The following is a 19,225-nucleotide window of genomic DNA, read 5'->3' on the forward strand; positions in this document are numbered from 1 at the left end:
CTTAAGAGACAAGGATTATAGATTTAGTGACCATTCATTGAGGTGATTACTACAGCACAGTTACTAAACAGAGTCAATTCTCAAGCATGGCACCCCTTTAGGAAGTTCTTGAGGAGAAGAGATTTTGTTAGATCAAAAACCAAAATACCAATCAGAGGACAATTAAACAAAAATAGAATGTAATAGGTGAGAAGTTAATTTTATGCTTGGAGATTCCTGCTGCTGTTCGGACAATAAATCGATATCATATTCACAAAAATTAGGACAAATTCACAACTTATTGTACAATGACAAGGCTGAATACAAAACTACTCAATACAAACTCAGCAAAAAAATCCAATTCACAAAGAATAGAGACCATGTTTAAATAATTGAAAACGAAACATTGCATACACCTAGCTTATTATACCCGGAAACCTTTCCATCTTCTAAAACTTCCAATGTTCTTCCCTTCTGAAACAGCCATTCCTATTCCAATTCTTCCTCCTTTGGAAACACCTCTATAATACAACCTCCACTCATTTCCTTCATTATCCATTTCAACCATACATGGGGATCCAACATCCTTATCATCCCAGCAACCTTGGTCTGAAGGCCATAAAATTGCCTCATCCTGAAGCCTCTTCCATTCCTTCAATCCATCAGGAGATACAGCCATGCCAATGCTCCTCCTTCCATCAGCAGCAACACCTTCATATGCCATCACATAGTTCCCGCCACTCCGGTTCCTTGTCACACACGGATTCATTGCCCCAAACTCATCAAAGGACCCATCTCTCCCTCCCCCCATTATTTTCCCCAACTTCACCCACCTAATTCCATCCCTTGACCTGGCAATGCCAATACCAAAATGTCCCTTTTCCACATCAAATGAGTGATAATACATCCTGAGGTCACCATTCCCATGGTAAACAACTTGTGGGGAAGAAATAAACAAAGAATCCCACTCTTTTTCAGACCCAACATCAATCAATGCTCCACTGTGATGCTCCCCCTCAATCCTAGCCCAATGCCTCCCATCCTGACTAATAGCCAAACCAGGCAAGGACTTCAAAACCTTCCCATTACCACAACTCACATCACCATTGACTCCATCCGGGTTTTCCACATTGAACTCCAAAGATTGATCAGAAAACTCCACCCTATCAGAAACATAGCCAGTGTAGTAAAGCCAGTAAACAGCACTGGAAGCTCTAACCCTGGAACTAGACATGATAACCATCTCAGAAGGCCTAATGCCACCAGTGTCAAAACCCCACCAATCCTTACCACAACTCATCACAAACCCCACATCAGAACTTGACCTAGCAGGCCCTCCCCCACGCTCCCAATGAACCCCGTTTTTTGAAATCGACAACCCTATCAAATCAGAAGAAGGGTGCCCTTTGGCTCTCCCATGGTACCACATGTACCATCTCTCTTCTTCGTCACTCAGAAACCTCTTCACCACTGGGGACCCAATATCTGCACTGTCCCAAGCGTTTGAAGGACCCAAATCCAACACCAACCCTCTGGAGGAAGAGTAATGTGATGATTCTAAAGGTGGTGAAGGAGAAAAGGCTTCACTTGCTGCTAAGTCTGATTGTGATACACTTTGGGAGCTGGAAATTGAATTAGGTTCATTGTTTGGCTTGTTGTGTTGCGTCTCGCTATTGGCGCTGGTGTCTGGTTGTGTGGAGCAACGAACGAAAAACGGGACCTTTGAGGACACCGGAGAGAGGGTGGTGCTGGGTTTGGTGGAACATGCCCATGATGGAATTAAGGTTGTCGGAGGGGTTAAACGTTGGAAGATTGAAACTTTTGAAAGGGTGCTATGGGGTTGCAATGAAGGAAGTACCATTGATGATGACGATGATGCTATATCCATGGTTGTGAAACAAGCAATGTGGGGCTGTTGAATAGTATTGCACGGACGGAACACTTTGAGGAGCAATTGAATGGATGATGACAGGGGAAGAGCAATTGAATGAATGATGACAGGGGAAGAAGTTGAGGAAGGGAATTTGAATGAGACAGAAAAGGATGTGTGTTTGTGTGGTGCAAGTTTAACAAAAAAGGGTGGAAAAGAAATGCAGTGAATGAGAGGGTGTTCTTTAGTTTGATGTTAATGACAACTCATTGGTGCTGAGTTTGTAATCTCTGAAAAAAATTGAGTTTGTGCTATTGGCAAAGGACTCAAAAGCGTGGTGATGGTGGTGGTGTGCATTTACCCGAAGAAAATGAGGATTTATTTTGGATGATGGTTCAGACTTTGTTCCACTTTCCACGCATCAGGGAGGTAAACTTACTGGTGCGGATGATTGTGGATATGTAAACGTGAAAATAGCCTCAAATAGATTTTCTTTATCTTCATATGTGCATAAGGATTTAAAAAAAACATATAAATTATAATATTTAATCATATTTCCCCAAAAAGAAAATTTAAACTGTCAGTATAAAAAAATTAAAACAAAAATTAACTAAAAAAAATTAATTATATTATATATAATTAACTATATTAATATATAATCAATTATATATATAATATGTATTATTATATAATCGATTGTTAAAAATAAAAATATTAGATATTATATGAATTTATGTTATAAAAATATTTATTAATGTTCTTAATAATTAATTATAATTTTAAAATAAAAATAATAAATTTCACTTTTATATATATTTTTTTTCAAATCACTACTAATTGACTCTTTCGAATCTTACACATCTTCTCTCTTGCCCGAACACTACATAGTAAAGGAAAGGAAAATGGTATTGTCTGAAATATGATCCAATTTTGCACATCACAAATTCAAAGCAGGGTTGGAAATGACTTTATTGGGTCTCACTTCTTTTGGAATTGGATGCAAATTTGTGTGGTGTAGTTTGCAGTACCAATAAAATTGTGAAGAATTGCGTACTTAATTTAAGTATCATTTTCAATCAGTTTATCCTCCCATTTTAAAAACATAAGGATCAATGTTTTGTCCTGATATTATTGAATTTATGATGATAAGTTTGAAGAAAGTGACGTATGTGCACAGAAGCCGCAAGGTTTTTCCTTGGGGAGAGGATATAAATCCAATCATTTCTGTGAGCTTCTTTTCGTTTGATTTTGCTGCAGTCCAGACATTTTGTAAAACCAGAACTGTGAAAGTGTCCACTAATAAAAGAATATCTTTACGTACAATAATATTTCTTTTATATTCTTTAGCTCATATAATAGTTCTTTTGAGCAGCAGAATAAACAATGCTTGGAAAGAGATAAAGGAATGGCATCACTTTCCTTCCAAGAAATGTTTGTAGAAACGAACAGTAACCAATCTTTTAGTGCTGTTATGTCTTTCTCCCTTCACACTTCACACTTTGCATAGCACCTGCATATTATATTAGTATTGTACATTTGTTTTGACCTTCTAATAACACTTCATTTTCTATGAGTGCCCTGCATAGTTGATGCGGTTTCACCCACACTCACATCTGCATATTGATTCTTTTGAAGATCTTTGTAGTTGAAGACTTTGACTGAGTTTTATTTTTTCGGTTTTGGTCTTCATTACTTTCCTTTTTCAAGTACAATTTGTTTGATAGACTGATGCATTAGGCCGAAAGGTTCCACCGACCAACCCAACTTATATCATCTTCGATATCATAAACTAATCAAATGGTTTATTTTTTAGTTTTATCTTATATATGTATTTTTTAACTTAGAATCTACTTGTAATATCTCCAAAAATTATTGCTTAGAAGGGTATATGTTATAATTCAAATGGAATCAATCCTACGAAGTAGTATTGTAAAGAATGGTCCATGAAACTTTTGTCTTTAAGGTTTATAGACCGTCTAATATTATTAGATTGTTTCATTAAATTATCCAGAGTGTTACAGTGTCTATTAAGATTTGAACTTTTTGATGAAATCGTTTAGTGGTTGTTCAATTTTGAAAAAAGAAGCATTGTTCATCGTGTCTTTATCATTCGTCTTGGGCATGTTTCATGTGTGTTAGCTATAATGATATTTTTTTCTATAAATTGGACCTTGTATCTTCCGTAGAAATTAAGAAGTTAGTTCAGAGTTACAATATTAAAGTTATATTCGGAGTGAAAGTTTGTTGAAAGAGAATGTGTTAAGTTGTAATATCTATGTTAGAGTAAATCCTCTCGTGACATAGGTTGAAGTCCATTAATACTTTAATTGAACCACATTAATTTTTTGTGTAATTCCCTAACAAACTGGTGTGATCAACATGAATTCAACCATCATAATTTTTGCAAAGTATTAAGTTGAAAAATTCACTAGTCTAAATTATAGGTGTAGTTCACTCCAGAAGGAGGAGGGTCTAAATGGAGCATTAGACTCTCTTTTTGCAATAAATAATTATATTGTCAAGTTAGATTGTTTAATGAATCATATAATGAAATTGTCTAACATATTGTTTAGTAAGATCGTCTGGTAGATAATCCAATACTGAGAGTTAAAACAAAACAAAGAGTAAAGAGATATCAACACAAAAGATTTATATTGGTTCACCCAAATTTGAGCTACATCAAGTTTCCCTTAAGCAACTGCTTAAGAGCTTCCACTAACTAACTGGTTATCATAAAGTATTCTCACCACTACAAATTTACAACCAAATAGTCTTACCTCTTCAGTTGACACCTTCTTAACCGTCCCTTGAGATTAAGAACTCTAGAAAAAAAAAAAAACAAAGCTCACATGTATAAATTCACAATGTGAAAATTAGAATGATTTCACTCATCACCCAAAAAACTAAAAGTGTTTTGCAAAATAACTCATGGATTTTGTTGTTAGCTTGTGTCGTTATGCTCCTTCAATCTCTATATATCTCTTTTAATTTGACATTGATCTTGAATTGATTAATGTTTAATTTTGCATTATCTTGTATTTTTATCTTTCTTGTACACGATCCTAGAAAATAATAAAAGTTTGGATTTGCAATCTTTCCATTTTTATTTTTATTTTGCTTTGAATATATTTAACAAAACTAATTTGAATGTATGGGTTAGTAAAATACAAATCAAAACTTAAATTGATAATCTCCTCATTCCAGATTTTTTGCGACATTATATATTTTAAGTTGTTTAAAATATTTATGTGTTAGTAAAATACAAATACAAATCAAAACTTAAATTGATAATCTTCTCATTCCAGATTTTTTGCAACATTAAATATTTTAAGTTGTTTAAAATATTTATGTTTAGAAAATATTCAGATATATGCGAAAACATGATAAAAGATAATTGTAAACATTAATTTGATCAAATTTGTTTAAAAAAAATAAACCTTAGAGATATCAGTAAAACATGGATGATCAAAGTGATTTTGTGATTTCAAATTTTAATGTTTTTTTTAGTACAAAATCTCTTTGAACACATATATAATAGATATGTATGGTACACAAAAATAAGTATAGTATAGAATGATCCATCCATCAATTAGGCCCAAAAGCTCACCAAGGTTGACTATATCACAAGATTCTGATTGTAGTGATTCAAAAACCAACCTTATTTAGTATTTATCAATGAATTTAAGTCACATAAATCAAGAAACCAACTATTTAAGAATAATGACATTTCCAATAATTAAAAGAAATTCTAAATTATCACAGTTGTAGATAGTTTATAAGAAATTTAAATCAGATCCTAGATCATCTACTGCAAGGATTGAGTCCTAGACCGTCTATACTACATGTACCTAGTCCTAGATTGTCTATAATGCATGAACATGTCCTAGACTGTCTACTGTAACAGAAAAATGCAATAACAATAACCTTTAATTATCCTTCGATAAAAGTCATGCCCCAAACGTCTCTTAGACAATTAAATCTCTCTTCAACAAAAGGTTTTGTAGAAATATCAGCAAATTGATCCTCTGAAGATGCAAATGCAAATTGTAAATCAACATGACCCATTTGCACATGATCTCTTAAAAAGTGGTGTTTTATTTCAATGTGCTTAGCCTTATAATGCAAAATAGAATTTTTGGATAAACTTATTGCAGCATTATTATCACAGAATATAGGGATTTTGCTTTCTTGGACACTGTAATATTCTAACTGATTCCACAACAATTGTGTACAATAATGAGTATCTGATATGTATTCAACAATAAGGCTATTGCTCCTTGTTTCTTACTCATCCACAAAATCAGAATACTTCCAATTAAATGACAACCATCACTCGTTCTTTTCCTTTCCGACTTGTCTCCAACATAATTCGCATGACAAACCTTGCAAATGACAACTTTATCTACCTCTGTAACATAGTTCAACATTAGTAGTACCTTTCAAATATCTAAATATTCCAGTATTTAAATGATCTTCCTTTGGGTCAGATTGAAAGTGAGCACACAAGCAGAGACACTGAACATATCCCAAGATTAGTAGTACCTTTCAAATATCTGAATATTCATTTAACAACCATTAAATGATCATCCTTTGGGTCAGATTGAAAATAAGCACACAAGTAGAAGCTAAACATTATGTTGGGTCTAGACGTTGTAAGATAAAGTAAGGAATCAATCATTTGTGTATATAGAGAGTTATCCATTAGTTTTGACTCCTTCTTAAGTCCAAGAGATGTAGTTGGATGCATTGGAGTGTTTATCTCTTTGATAGAGTTTAGCTTGAATTTCTTCAGCAACTCTCCTATCATACTCATTTCAAATTCATTCTACATAAGCTTAGAAAATTCTCCACATAGACGTTTACCAGTTGCTCCAAAAATAATATCATCAACATATATTTGAACAATGATAGTTTTTTAAGAATAGTCTTTGCGAAACAATGTAGTATCTACCACATTTAAAGTCATTTTTAATTAAAAATGTGCTTGGACACTCATACAATGCTCTAGGAACTTGTTTAAGTCCATACAAAGCTTTGTTCAATTTAAAAACATGATTTGGAGAAGCATAAATTGGTGAGGCAATTAGAGGCAAAATTGAATTCAAAATGTGGTGCCACTTATAACTCAAACTTGCCATGTGAGTAGGCATGCGTGACTTAAGCTTGGTACGCAAGGAGCATCTAGAATCGGCCTAGGGTTTCTCTTGGGCTAAGATAAACCCAATTGAAACTATATGTAGGTTTAGAAACTCTCTCTTAGTCTATCATAGGCCCAAATACAAGCCCAAAAACCTATACTACTTGGCTCAAACACAAAGCCCAAATTATTTAACAAATACAAACTCAAATAAATCATATTCTACTCTATACATTTGCATAAATTAAAGCTTGGCTCAAAATGAAAAGAGTTTGACCCTGTTTAGCTCATTTGAGTGCCACTCTTCATGTATTCTTCTAGTCATAGCTCTAGTGGTTGATCATTTGCTTAGGGTTCTTCCATCACTCCATGAACAGTCTCAACGACTCTTTTTTCTCTTGTCATATGTTTACCAACGGGATGGAAATTAAATGGTGAGGTCAGCTTGTCACAAACTACTTCCCGACTTTGGTCACTAGCGTGTTGAAAGAGTCAATCAAGAAAGGGGGAAGTCATTTAAACCAACTTAGCATCATCCCCTTCACGTATGTGGGGAACACGCAACACATCATGATGTCCTCTAGGTAACATAGACGTCAATGTGTTCATCTAAGGCAGTTGTACCATCATATCGATCAATCATTAAGCCCTTCTAGCTGGGTGGGAGAATGGCCTCCATTATGTCATCAACGAATGTGTCGTCAAGTGCCTCTTATTGTCACTAAGGTGTTGGTCAATGTGTGCAGTTGGGTTTCAAGTTTGTGGCTTTCAACTTTCAATGCTCATGTTACTATCATGGGAGGCAATCTCAAATAAGGTGAAATTGTCATATCTTTTGTAGAGGAATTGGTGTACATGTATAAGGTACTTCAATACTCAAGTTTGTTGAATAGAATCATGAATAATAAATGATATTAAAAACGTAACTTGCATGTCCAATGTCAATTATATTTACTGAGTTGTACTGAACTTTCACATGAATGGTCTAGATTAGTACAAACGAGGGTGTTTAACCTCGTTTTAACATAATAGTTTAGATAGTTTATTATGTTTATGAGTTAATATCATATTTGATTAAAAGTTGATCTCGTATTTTTGTCATATATTGCATCAATTTTTCGACATGTCAACGACATTCATTCCTAGATTGTTTCGGTTGAAAGGTGAGTGCAGTTATGTAGTCAGGCAAGTAATCAAAGTGTGTTTATCAAGGTGCAGAGATGGTCTATGACTTAAATTAAATAGTAAGGCAAGTAATCAAAGTGTGTTTATCAAGGAAGCACATTCCAGTGATGACAAGTGCAAAGACACTCCAAGAAGAACTGATTAATAATCAAATTCAACGAAAGAGAGATCTTAACACAAGACTTAGCTACCAACAAAACTTGGGTAGCCTTGAAGAAATGACCTTCACGTGAATTTTTGTAAAACTTATTGTTCCGATATCTTTTTCCTCTTTTCTTTCTTGGAGACACACTATTATCTCCCTATTCGAACCTAAGAGCAGTTTTCCTGTCTTTGCCATTCTCCGTTTAAAGACAGGTAGGATTTCCATTTCTTCAAGGTATCTAGCCAATGCCTTCATGGCAGCAATACGCCTCAAGAGGAAGACATTGTAACTATTACTTGACACATTCTTAAAAAACAAAAGGATGAAGTAACCATGATAAATAATTATTTCAGTTCACTTATGAAATCTATGTATGTGTTTATGAAGGAAACACATTTTAGTGATAGCATGTACAAAGACAATCCAGGAAAAAGTGGATAAGGTTCAAATTCAACAAAAGAGAGAGCTCAAAGACAAGGCAAGTATTTGCTGCTAACAAAACTTGGTAGCCTGGAAGAAATGAGCTTCAAATTAAATTTTGTAAAACTTTCTATTGCAGTTTATCTATTACAACAAATAAATATTTCACCTCATGAGGAAAGATGTAGGCAGTTTTGAGAGGATGAATGAAAAATATTATTGTCAGTCAGAGGCAAACATTGAATGCAGTGTAACTTTCCCCCATAAAAGTCACCAATCACCACCACCACGCCCACTGAATCTCTCCATAGCCTCGGCTTTCTGTTGCTTCACAATTTCGAGTATCTTGGGATTGAAGAAACGATCACGAACATATTTCCTCTCCTCAGCTTGTATCTCCTTGATAACACAAGGATATGGGTTTGGAGGAAGTCTCTTTCCTTGAAGACGTGCAATTTCCTTCAAACGGATATATGCTTTCTTCTTTGCCTTCTTCTCTGACAGATATTCCATCTAGAAAGGTGGAATCAAAGAAAAACAATACAACTCATTGTTAGAGGAGCAAATTGCATAGATAACTTATTCAGTAACCAAATTAGGTTGCATACATCAGCTATAGCCATTGCTCGCTCCTCACTAACACCATGCTCTTTCAATTCAAGAACCCTCAACCCAAAGATACGAGATGGAGGGGGGTCAATAGCATTAAACCTGTCGAAACATTAATCATGTATCTGAATCAGTTATTAATGCATTTGATGCTTCAACTGCATTATCTCCATCAATAGGTAGACATGGGTATGCAAATGGAGGCAACATAGGAAAAAAATTAATCCAGAAACACAGAAACAAGAACAGGCTCGAACATAGCAAATGGAAAAAAACTAGAGACGAGGAAAAAGGACAATACTTGATGGCGTCATCAGATTTGGATTCCGGATACTTTTTATAGAACTTCTTCACATAAACATCCTCAGGAAGAGTGATGGTCGGAATTTTTTCTGCAACTGCAGGAAATGTTGCAGGTGGCGCCCTGGTAACAGAGTAAAAAATAAAATCTTAGACAAATTTGAAGCCTTATAGAAAAAAGAAAAATTGATTGAATCCGCAAAATGATTAACATAGATAACAGGGAGAGAGTGTATAAAGGTAGGGTTTTGGAGAAAAAGAGGGGTGGGTGAGAAAAACCCAGAAGAGGGATTTTGAAATGGAAAAGGGAAAAGGAAAAGATGAATCTGAATTAGGAGACTAACTGTTCCATGGCTTTCAGCCATACGGGTTCTGCCTTCGCCAAACCCTTCACCACCTTCCTCGTTCGACGAAGCAAATCTCCGCGCATAAACGACATCGTTTAGGTTCTGCTCTTGGGTGTTGCAGTGAGGAGGAATATGAATATCGACCAAGAAGGAGTTTAGAAATGTTTAGGTCACTGAGTATCTGCTCCAGCAGTTCAACTGGGGTTGAATTTTATATTTATTTAAGATTTAAATATGTTTTTATTCTCTGAAAAAATTACGATTTTTTCATTTACTTTCTAATATTTTTTATTTATTTTAACTTTGAAATATTTACAAATTTTGTATTTTTGGTCTTTAAAAAATACGTATTTATATTTTATTTTATTAATTTTTAGATAATTTTTTAATTATTTTGTTTTAACAATCAATATATATTTTTAAAATATAATGACATATCACGTTGATAAATATAATATACTAAAGAGGACTAAATACAAAAAAGAATTAGAATAAAAATCAATAAAATATTTATTAGACATTAAATACACAATTTTTAAATTTTACAGGAGTGACAAACATATTTAAGTTTTCATTTAACATATTACTAAATATAATTAATTAATTAAACATAAAAATAAAAAATTAAATATATGGAAAATTAAAAGTTAGACTAAAATTATTATTTTTGAAAATCACAATGCAAAAAAAAAATCTAAATCACAAATTAGAAATTAGAAATAAAAAAAATAAAGATCAAGATTATAATTTAGCACTAATGCAAAAATATATTCTTAAAATTATTCAAACGGTTGTTTTGATGGTATGGTTAGAAATTCCTTTAATGTATGAATAAATTCTGATTGAGGGTTTCAGTATGGAGAAAGTATGTCTTTTTTGGGGTCTAATGAAGTTAATTGAGTCGAGAATAAAGCTATTAATAGTGCAGGTGGGGTTCTAACGATGTGGAGTAATAAGTCGTTCCAGATGTCTAATTCGGTAAATGGAAGAAATTATTTTGTGATTGAAGGATTGTGGAAGTTAGGTAAAGGGGTATCCGTAACAATCGTGAACGTTTACTGTTTTGGCTCTTTGCGAGAAAAGAAGGAAGTATGGAAAGAGATTAATGTTGTAAGGCTTCGTGTGTTCTTGGAGATTTCAATTCTATTAGGCGTCAAGAGGAGAGGAAAAGTTTGATATCAGCGTCAGATTACTCTAGAGAAATAAAAGGCTTTAATGATTTCATTGAAAGTTCAGAACTGGTTGATATCCCGCTGGTTGGTAGGAAGTTTACTTGGTATAAGCCCAACGGTTTGGTAAAAAGCATAATTGACAGGGTGTTGGTTTCAAAGGAATGGATTGGCTTTTGGCCTAATTGTCAGCAGTTTGTGTTTAGCATATCAATATCAGATCATTGTGCAGTTATACTTAAAGAGGTGTCTGTGGACTGGGGACCGAAGCCTTTTAGGTGTTTGGATGTGTGGCAAAGAGACAGTAGGTTTAAGGAGTTTGTGAGTTCAAGTTGGTCTTCCTATGTGGTAGTAGGAGGTGGGATACATACCTTCAAAGAAAAGCTGAAAAAGCTAAAAGCGGACCTAAAAGTTTGGAATAAAGAAGTTTTCGGCAATGCGAATCTTGCTTGTAAGGAAGCGCAAAAGAGGATTGAGGAACTCGACGAACGAGATGATGACCGTGGGTTAGCTGAGCTCGAAAGGGAAGAAAGAAAGGCTCTCCTTGCTGAACTAAATAAAGCTAAGTATAAGCAAGAGGCAATATTGTTTCAGAAAGCAAGGCATAGATGGTTAAAACAAGGAGATACTAATTCAAAGTTTTTTCATTCATATGTTAAATGGAGAAGGGATAGGAATCAGTTGCATGGAGTTTTTGTTGGCGGTAAGTGGTACGAGGATAAGGACATGATCAAGAACAGGGTTCGTGAGTTCTTTGAAGAAAGGTTTGCTAGGAATAATGCTTGTCAGGTACGTCTGGATAATGTCAGGTTTAGCTCTATTTCGGACTCGGAAAATGCTATGCTGACTAGTGATTTTTCTGAATATGAGGTTAGGGCAGCGGTCTGGAGCTGTGACAGCTATAAGAGCCCTGGCCCTGACCGGTTCAATTTTGGTTTTCTAAAATTTTCTTGGGATATTATTAAAAATGATGTGATGGCGACAGTGAAGGATTTTGCGGTCAACGGCCACTGGCTTAGGGGTTCAAACGCTTCGTTCCTCTGCTTAATTCCAAAAGTTGAAAATCCCCAGCAACTCGGTGAATTTAGACCTATTTCTTTAGTTGGCTGCTTGTATAAAATTATTTCTAAAGCTCTGTCCCTTTGTTTGAAGAAGGTGATTAGTAAGGTTATTGACGATAGGCAATCGGCTTTTCTTGAAGATAGAGGATTGATGGACAATGTGCTGGTAGCTAATGAAGTTTTGGATGAGTATAAAAGAAAGAGAAGGAGTTGCGCTTTCTTCAAAGTTGACTATGAGAAGGCGTACGACTCGGTCAGTTGAGAGTTCATTTATTACATGCTTTGGAGGTTGGGTTTTTGTGATAAGTGGATTCACTGGATAAAGGGATGTTTAGAATCAGTGTCTGTTTCAGTTCTTGTGAACGACAGCCCTACTAAGGAGTTTCTCCATATGAAGGGACTACGTCAGGGTGATCTGCTAGCTCCGTTTCTTTTTCTTATAGTGGCAGAGGGGTTGGTTGGGGTGTCAAGGATGGCTGAAGAAAAATCTTTGATTGACAGGTTGGAGGTCGGCAGGGATAAAGTGAAGGTTAGTATGTTACAGTATGCAGACGATACTTTGTTCTTCTGTGAGGCTAATACCAAAAGCATCTTCAATATTAAGGCGATTTTGCAATGTTTTGAGCTATCTTTTTGGCTTAAGGTTAATTTTGTGAAGAGTAGAATTGGCGGTATGGGGTTGAGTCAACTTTCGCTTCGGCGCTTCACAGCTATCCTTAATTGTGACGTGATGGTTTCTCCCTTTGTATACTTGGGGCTGCCGGTTGGTGGGTGCAATAGGCGTTGTGACTTTTGGAATGGGGTGATTGAGAAAGTTCAGGCTAGGTTAAGCAAGTGGAAAGGGAAGTGTCTGTCGCTAGCTGGGAGGATTTGTCTGATCAAATCAGTCTTATCCGCTATCCCATTATTCTTTTTGTCTCTTTTTAAAATGTCGTTCAGGGTGGCAGATAAGTTAGTAAAGATTCAAAGAAATTTCCTCTAGGGGTGGGGCGTTGAAGGAAGGAAGATTGCTTGGGCCTCTTGGAATAAGGTTTGTAAGCCTCGTGATTTCGGGGGCCTGGGTATCATTGATTTAAAGGTGTTTAACCTAGCACTACTGGGTAAGTGGATTTGGAGGTTGGGTTCAGATAAAAGTGGTCTTTGGAAGGAGATTCTAATGTCCAAATATGGCAACTGGAGAAGTCTGAGATAGAGGATGGAAAAAGTTGTAAGAGCTCTCTCTGGTGGAAAGATCTAAAAGAGGAGTGGGCTTCAAAGGGGTGGGGTAGAAACTTTGAAGATAGGGTCGAGTGGAAAGTTGGTAATGGTAAGGATATCTATTTTTGGGAGGACAAGTGGCTTGGGAGCGACGCGTTTCGTGATTGTTTTCTTTGTGTTTGGTTAAAGGTGCAAATGTGGTTGAGCTTGGGTCATGGTCAGTTGGCATGTGGGTTTGGCATCTTGCTTGGCGTAGACCTTTGTTCTTCAAGGAGAAGCTTTTGGTAGAACAACTGTGTAAGGCTTTACTTTTGGTTAGGATGATTTCGGGAGAGGAGGATAAGTGGGTGTGGAAAGGTGAGGGTCTCTTTTTCTCTGTCAGCTCTGCTTACTCTCTTGTAAGGAGAGATTGTGAAGCGGATTCCTCTCTAGTTTTCGGTAAGTTATGGAGTTGTAAAGCCGCACCCTTTGCCTTACTTACTGCTTGGAGGGTGTTGGAGAATAAGGTCGCTACTAGGGCCAATTTGGTAAGGCGTGGGGTGGTGGTGGATAGCTCTTTGTGTTGCTTGTGTGGGAAGGAGGAAGAGCACTATCGTCACCTGTTTTTCAAGTGTAGTTTTGCATGGCGGGTTTGGTGTTTGTGCTTTAAGTGACTGGGTGTGTTGTTTGTGTACCACAGAGATCCTTTGTCAAATTTTGTTCAGTTCAGGATGAGTCAGTCTTCTGAGCTGATTAATGAGATGTGGAGATCTATCTGGGTTGGGGTGGTGGGAGAAATTTGGAAACACAGGAATTGTATAATTTTCAACAGGGGAGTGGTTGACGCGTCTGAAGTGTGCGCTATGATGCAAGCTAAGGTGTGGTCTTGGATTTCTGCAAAATCTTGTTCTGCTTCGTTCCCTTTTTCCAGTTGATGTTTGGAACCTTTGGAATGTATGAGGTTGGTCGTCTGTCTGAGACTGGGCGTTTGTTGCGACGTTTGGTTTTCTTGTATGTTAGCAATAAGGGGTGTTAGGCTGGGTTTGAGCTAGTTTCTGTTATTGTTTTATTGCTATTGTTATTATGTATAATGGTTGAACCACCCCCTCAAGTAGTTCGCATTTTATATTTAATTGTCATTGTCGATAAAAAAAATATTTTGATTTTGATAAACTAAATAATTATATATATATATATATATATATATATATTAATGATTTCATACCTAATTAAAATCAAAATCCTAATAACATCAAATCCTAATAAACTCAACCCCATATATATATATATATATATATATATATATATATATATATATATATATATATATATATATATATATGCCTTGGATATAGAAAAAAAAAATGGAGTAAGAAATAGAAAAGAAGAATATATTAATGGTTTAATTTTAGAAGGAAATTATTTGGCGAGGAAATATTTGTAAAATATGTAGTAAATTTAATTTTTATATATTTTAGTTATTATTTCCATAATTTTTGTATATTTAATTAAGAAATTAATTATAGTTTATTTTAAGGACATAATTAATTATATTATATATTTGATTCTGTTGTATTTGTTTTGTATGGTAAAAGAAATATTTGATATTTATTGTATTTAATTTTTTTTGTTGGCGGTGTTTTGTTATTATTGTTGTTAGTGTGGAGTTATGTTAATGTAAAATTATTGTTACTGCTAAAATAAATTATTGTTGTTGTGGTTAATATATATAAAGTTGAGGTTAAAATATATATAAAATTGTTGTGATTAATATATATTAATTTGCTGTGGTTAATATATATTTAGAATTTTGGGAGCTGATATTTTAAGGATGAAAATTTTATTATTGGAGAGAATTCATAATTTTTATGTAAGAAGTCCATATGTTGTGTATGACTCGATTTGATTAGAGAAATATTGTGTGGAAGATCTTTCAAATTAATATAGTGAGAGAAGAAGTAGAATGAATAAATTTTATATAGGATTTTACTTAAACCTTGGTTTTCTTAAAATCAATAAATTAATTAATTTATTAAATAGTTATATTGATTGAAAATTATATGTGTATGGTGATTTTTCATATATTTTTTGTGTTTGATTTTGGACTTGTCTTTATTTTCATTGTTAGAGATTATTGTAATGATCTCGTAAATAAATTACGTGAAAAACATGTTAAATTATAGATGGAGAAGAATAAAGTTTGTACTGTAAAAAAAATTATAAGAAAATCTTAAGAAGCTTAGTGTTTGATAAAAAAAATATAATAATTAATTAATAGAAATAGTTGATATGTTCACATTTTGTTCTGAAATTTATATTTGACATTTTGAAAACCTTTTAGACATTAAATAAATGATTTCGTGTGCATGTTTGTGAAACATTTGGATGTCAAACTGAAATATGGTGGTTATATACAAATTGCAGACAGGTCTATTTATTGTTATATATAGGTTAAGTTATGAACATTATTTTATATTGGTGAGATGTAAGTATTTTCACAATTATTAGGACATGTATATAAGCAACAAATTATGGAGTAACAATATTAAGCGTTACATTTAAAAAAAAATATTTATTATTTGTATTTACTTGACAAAAGTAAAACATTTTCATAATCAATTAATGGAAAGAAATGAAAACTTTTATTACACTAATGTAACAATCCTTAACTTATGTAAAATAATTGAATAATCAATTATTCTAAAGGTAACTAAAATCATGTCATGCACTTACTACTTTGTCCATGAGGCTTTTCATGTACAACACGTGGTCATCTAGTGTATAATACTTCTTCTTTGTCACCCCCACAAAGCTAGTTGAACTATAGCATGAGTTTCTTTCCATGCAAAATTTCATTTGGAGATTTGGCTATAGTTAATTCTCTAAAGTGTTTGAACGATCTATTTGAATATACTTTATAGTGATTACAAACAAAAGTGTTAAAACAACAATTAAAAACCAACATTTAAATGCAATATAATAACTTATCGGAAAAATATGTGCTTGTTGTGAGATCGATTGTGTGTTTGAACGATCCAAAATATAACGGTGACAACGAGGTATTAGACTAGGTCGATCTTTCTCTGCCATATGAAGTAGGTATGGCTATGATACAGACCGATACCACTCCATGTATTATCCACCCATGCAACAACATACAATCTCTGTCAAGGTCCATAACCAAGGGGGTCTACAAAGTGCAACCACTTGTTATCCCAAGTGGTTGTGGGTCCATCTTTCACCGTAGTCGGGGTTCGATGAATGGTCTGAATGTACCCATCCAATGACAAGTCACGTTGCGAAAGATGAAGACATCTACAAGTACCTAGGCAGATGTACCCAGAAAGCATTAGGATCCTCCAAATGGTCTTATGCCGTAGTGCTCTTCATAAGGTGTCCAATTGACCCCAACATGGGTCAAACCATCAAGCTAGACCAACATTATGCCAATTATACAAATAACTTGTCCAATAACATGTCGCGAAGTCCATGAATGCTCTTCCTCATAACTGGAATTCAAATTCATAGGATTCATGTTTGGGAAATGTTCGTATATCCATGTTTGTTGCAATTTTAAAACAACATTATTTGCAAATTAATATAAAAATCTATGTAACTTTCATATATGCTTAATTTAGTTACCTATAAAAGCGTGACATAACTTATTAGCTACTTCATCTAGGCAAATCTACCATTTGGAACTTGCTCACAGATGTGTGTTAGTGTTACAACTCCCTAAGAAAATATCCTGAATACATCTACAAGTCAATGAAGAGGCCTAAGTACAACACATTGATCATTGTCACACTTTTGTCTGCAAATATTGTGTTTACAATAGAGAACAAAGGATCTTTAGAGCAAAACTGAACTTACTACCCAATTAGAGTTTAGAATCTGAAGGGTCACATTGTAGTTGAGGAATTAAGGATTGTGGCTCGATCAGATAGAATGTTCCTTAACTCCTTAACTACAACGTGGCTCGATCAGATTCTAAACTCTGATCGGGTAGTAAGTTCATTTTTGCTCTATTGTTCTCTATTTTTCCTTAGGATTTAGTCATCATTTTTGGTGGGGTCAGTTGAGAAGAGTAATCCTCTCAACTTATTCTACTACGTACTGAATTTTTGTTTTGTTTGGATAACTTGCATTAGGCCCTTAAATCTTGAAGCTTATCCAGACTAAAGGATAAAATTCTAGAGGTTGCTTGGAAAGCAAACAATTAAGATAAGGGAAGTTAAATTTAATTTTTAATAACACCCTAGGCTAGAAGATCTAAATGTGGAAGGGACGTGGTCCCAATATTCAATTTTTCTTGCAAGGATGTTGTGTGTTTATATATTGTGTTGTTTGTTTATATATTATTTAAACTTGTAGAAATATTAGATTTTGATATTTTAGTATTTAAGTGTGTTTTTTTTTATGTTAAATAGGATTTTGAATATTGTGGATTGCGTTTTGAATGATATTGTATGATGAAATGCTATGGAATTAAATTCATACATTTGAGATAATGTATGGACTGATGTTTGTTGTGTATTAAGTATTGATGTCTATGTGGTAACAAAGATCTCCGAGCTTTACTAATGATCTAAGTCACATAGACTAAAACATCAGGTGGTGAGAAGCTGATGGGGAAGGTTCATGCACACCGTGACATATGAGATGCACGCCTTGGGTTGTATTGAACTTACCCTGATCTTTGGATTAGGTGTTGGTCTCTGGTAGGACTTACTTAATACAAGTCTTCTTGAAGGCGTTGTTTGTTTAATATCCTAGATGTGTAGATTCATGTGTGATCTATCTGATTGTTTACTTAATACAAGTTTTCTTTTTTTATTTAATTGTGTATATTATAAAATTTTATTTTCACTAGCTTACCCTTATTTTTCTTGTTGTATTTGAACTGCGATGACTGTACTACATACACAAGAAGATAATCTTACAGATGTTTGAGGGTCTGGAAAGCTTTAGGGTGTTGATTTCAAACTTATATTGTAAATATTTGTATTTCTATATGTCATAATCACGTATTAGGAATGTTTTGAAAAATTCTAAACTTGTATAGAAATATGTAGAACCAGTTTTATAATAGTTACATGTATTTTTGAGGTGTTACATAGTTAATTAGAAAAATAAAGCAATAAAAATAAGGATTTTTGCATTAGTTTCTCATAAGAGATATTCCCCCAACTTATTTTTCCTTGCATTTTACGAAAATTTGAAAGATTGAGTGCATGTTTATTGAAAATATGTTCAACGACTGTGGGAATCTACAATTATCTACGTGGAGGGAAGATATCTTTGACAATTATATGAAAGAGTATATAGTATATACTCATGGCTTTTGCAGCATTTATTGACTGGTATTTGCTTCTTTTTTCTTTAAGATAAAACTTTCAATAAAATTCTATCAATTTTTCCAGAAAAAAATTAAAACATGCGAAAAATGGTTTAGATGCTTTAGAGGGAAAATATGTGAAGCATTTTCAAAGCACCAAATGTATGTTTTCCATTATTTTTTATATTCTAGATTGTAAATTATACAAATACAAATTTAATATTTTAGATTGTAAAATTTAGAATATAAAAAATTATAGATTTTAATTTTTGAATATATAAGTTGGGAGTCTCTGAATTTCATATTTTAAAATTAAAAAAGACATTCAATAAAAAATATCAAAAGATAATTTTACATTTTTCAATGGAAGTGGAAGAAAAATGCATGAAAATGTTGAAAGAATTTCCCGTCTTATTATCCATGCATAGGTTAGCCCATTTGAAAAGTGAGCTATTGTTTGCCAGTTTCTTCCTGCACCCCTACATTTTT

General features: G+C 34.0%; 2 protein-coding genes across 3 annotated transcripts; both read right to left on the reverse strand.

The window, feature by feature from the left end:
- Window positions 1–249: 249 nt before the first annotated feature.
- On the reverse strand, window positions 250–2,313 carry LOC137806412 (Arabinanase/levansucrase/invertase). Its single transcript, XM_068606526.2, has one exon. The coding sequence runs from the start codon at window positions 1,865–1,867 to the stop codon at window positions 404–406; it is 1,464 nt and encodes a 487-aa protein (XP_068462627.1). The 5' UTR covers window positions 1,868–2,313; the 3' UTR covers window positions 250–403.
- Window positions 2,314–6,033: 3,720 nt separating this feature from the next.
- Window positions 6,034–10,198, reverse strand: LOC137806413 (uncharacterized). Of its 2 annotated transcripts, XR_011080341.2 has the most exons (5): window positions 9,990–10,198; window positions 9,647–9,769; window positions 9,345–9,447; window positions 8,906–9,249; window positions 6,034–6,257 (listed from the first exon to the last, which is right to left on the reverse strand). XR_011080341.2 is itself a non-coding variant. In XM_068606528.1 (4 exons), the coding sequence occupies exons 1-4, from the start codon at window positions 10,082–10,084 to the stop codon at window positions 9,007–9,009; spliced, it is 564 nt and encodes a 187-aa protein (XP_068462629.1). In that variant the 5' UTR covers window positions 10,085–10,198; the 3' UTR covers window positions 8,802–9,006. The 2 variants fall into 2 exon arrangements, 1 of the variants encoding a protein (XP_068462629.1); XM_068606528.1 differs by lacking the exon at window positions 6,034–6,257 and having other exon boundaries at window positions 8,802–9,249.
- Window positions 10,199–19,225: the final 9,027 nt, after the last annotated feature.

Source organism: Phaseolus vulgaris, chromosome 3 (assembly GCF_051622355.1).
Source record: "Phaseolus vulgaris cultivar YP4 chromosome 3, ASM5162235v1, whole genome shotgun sequence".
Classification (NCBI taxonomy): Eukaryota; Viridiplantae; Streptophyta; class Magnoliopsida; order Fabales; family Fabaceae; genus Phaseolus; species Phaseolus vulgaris.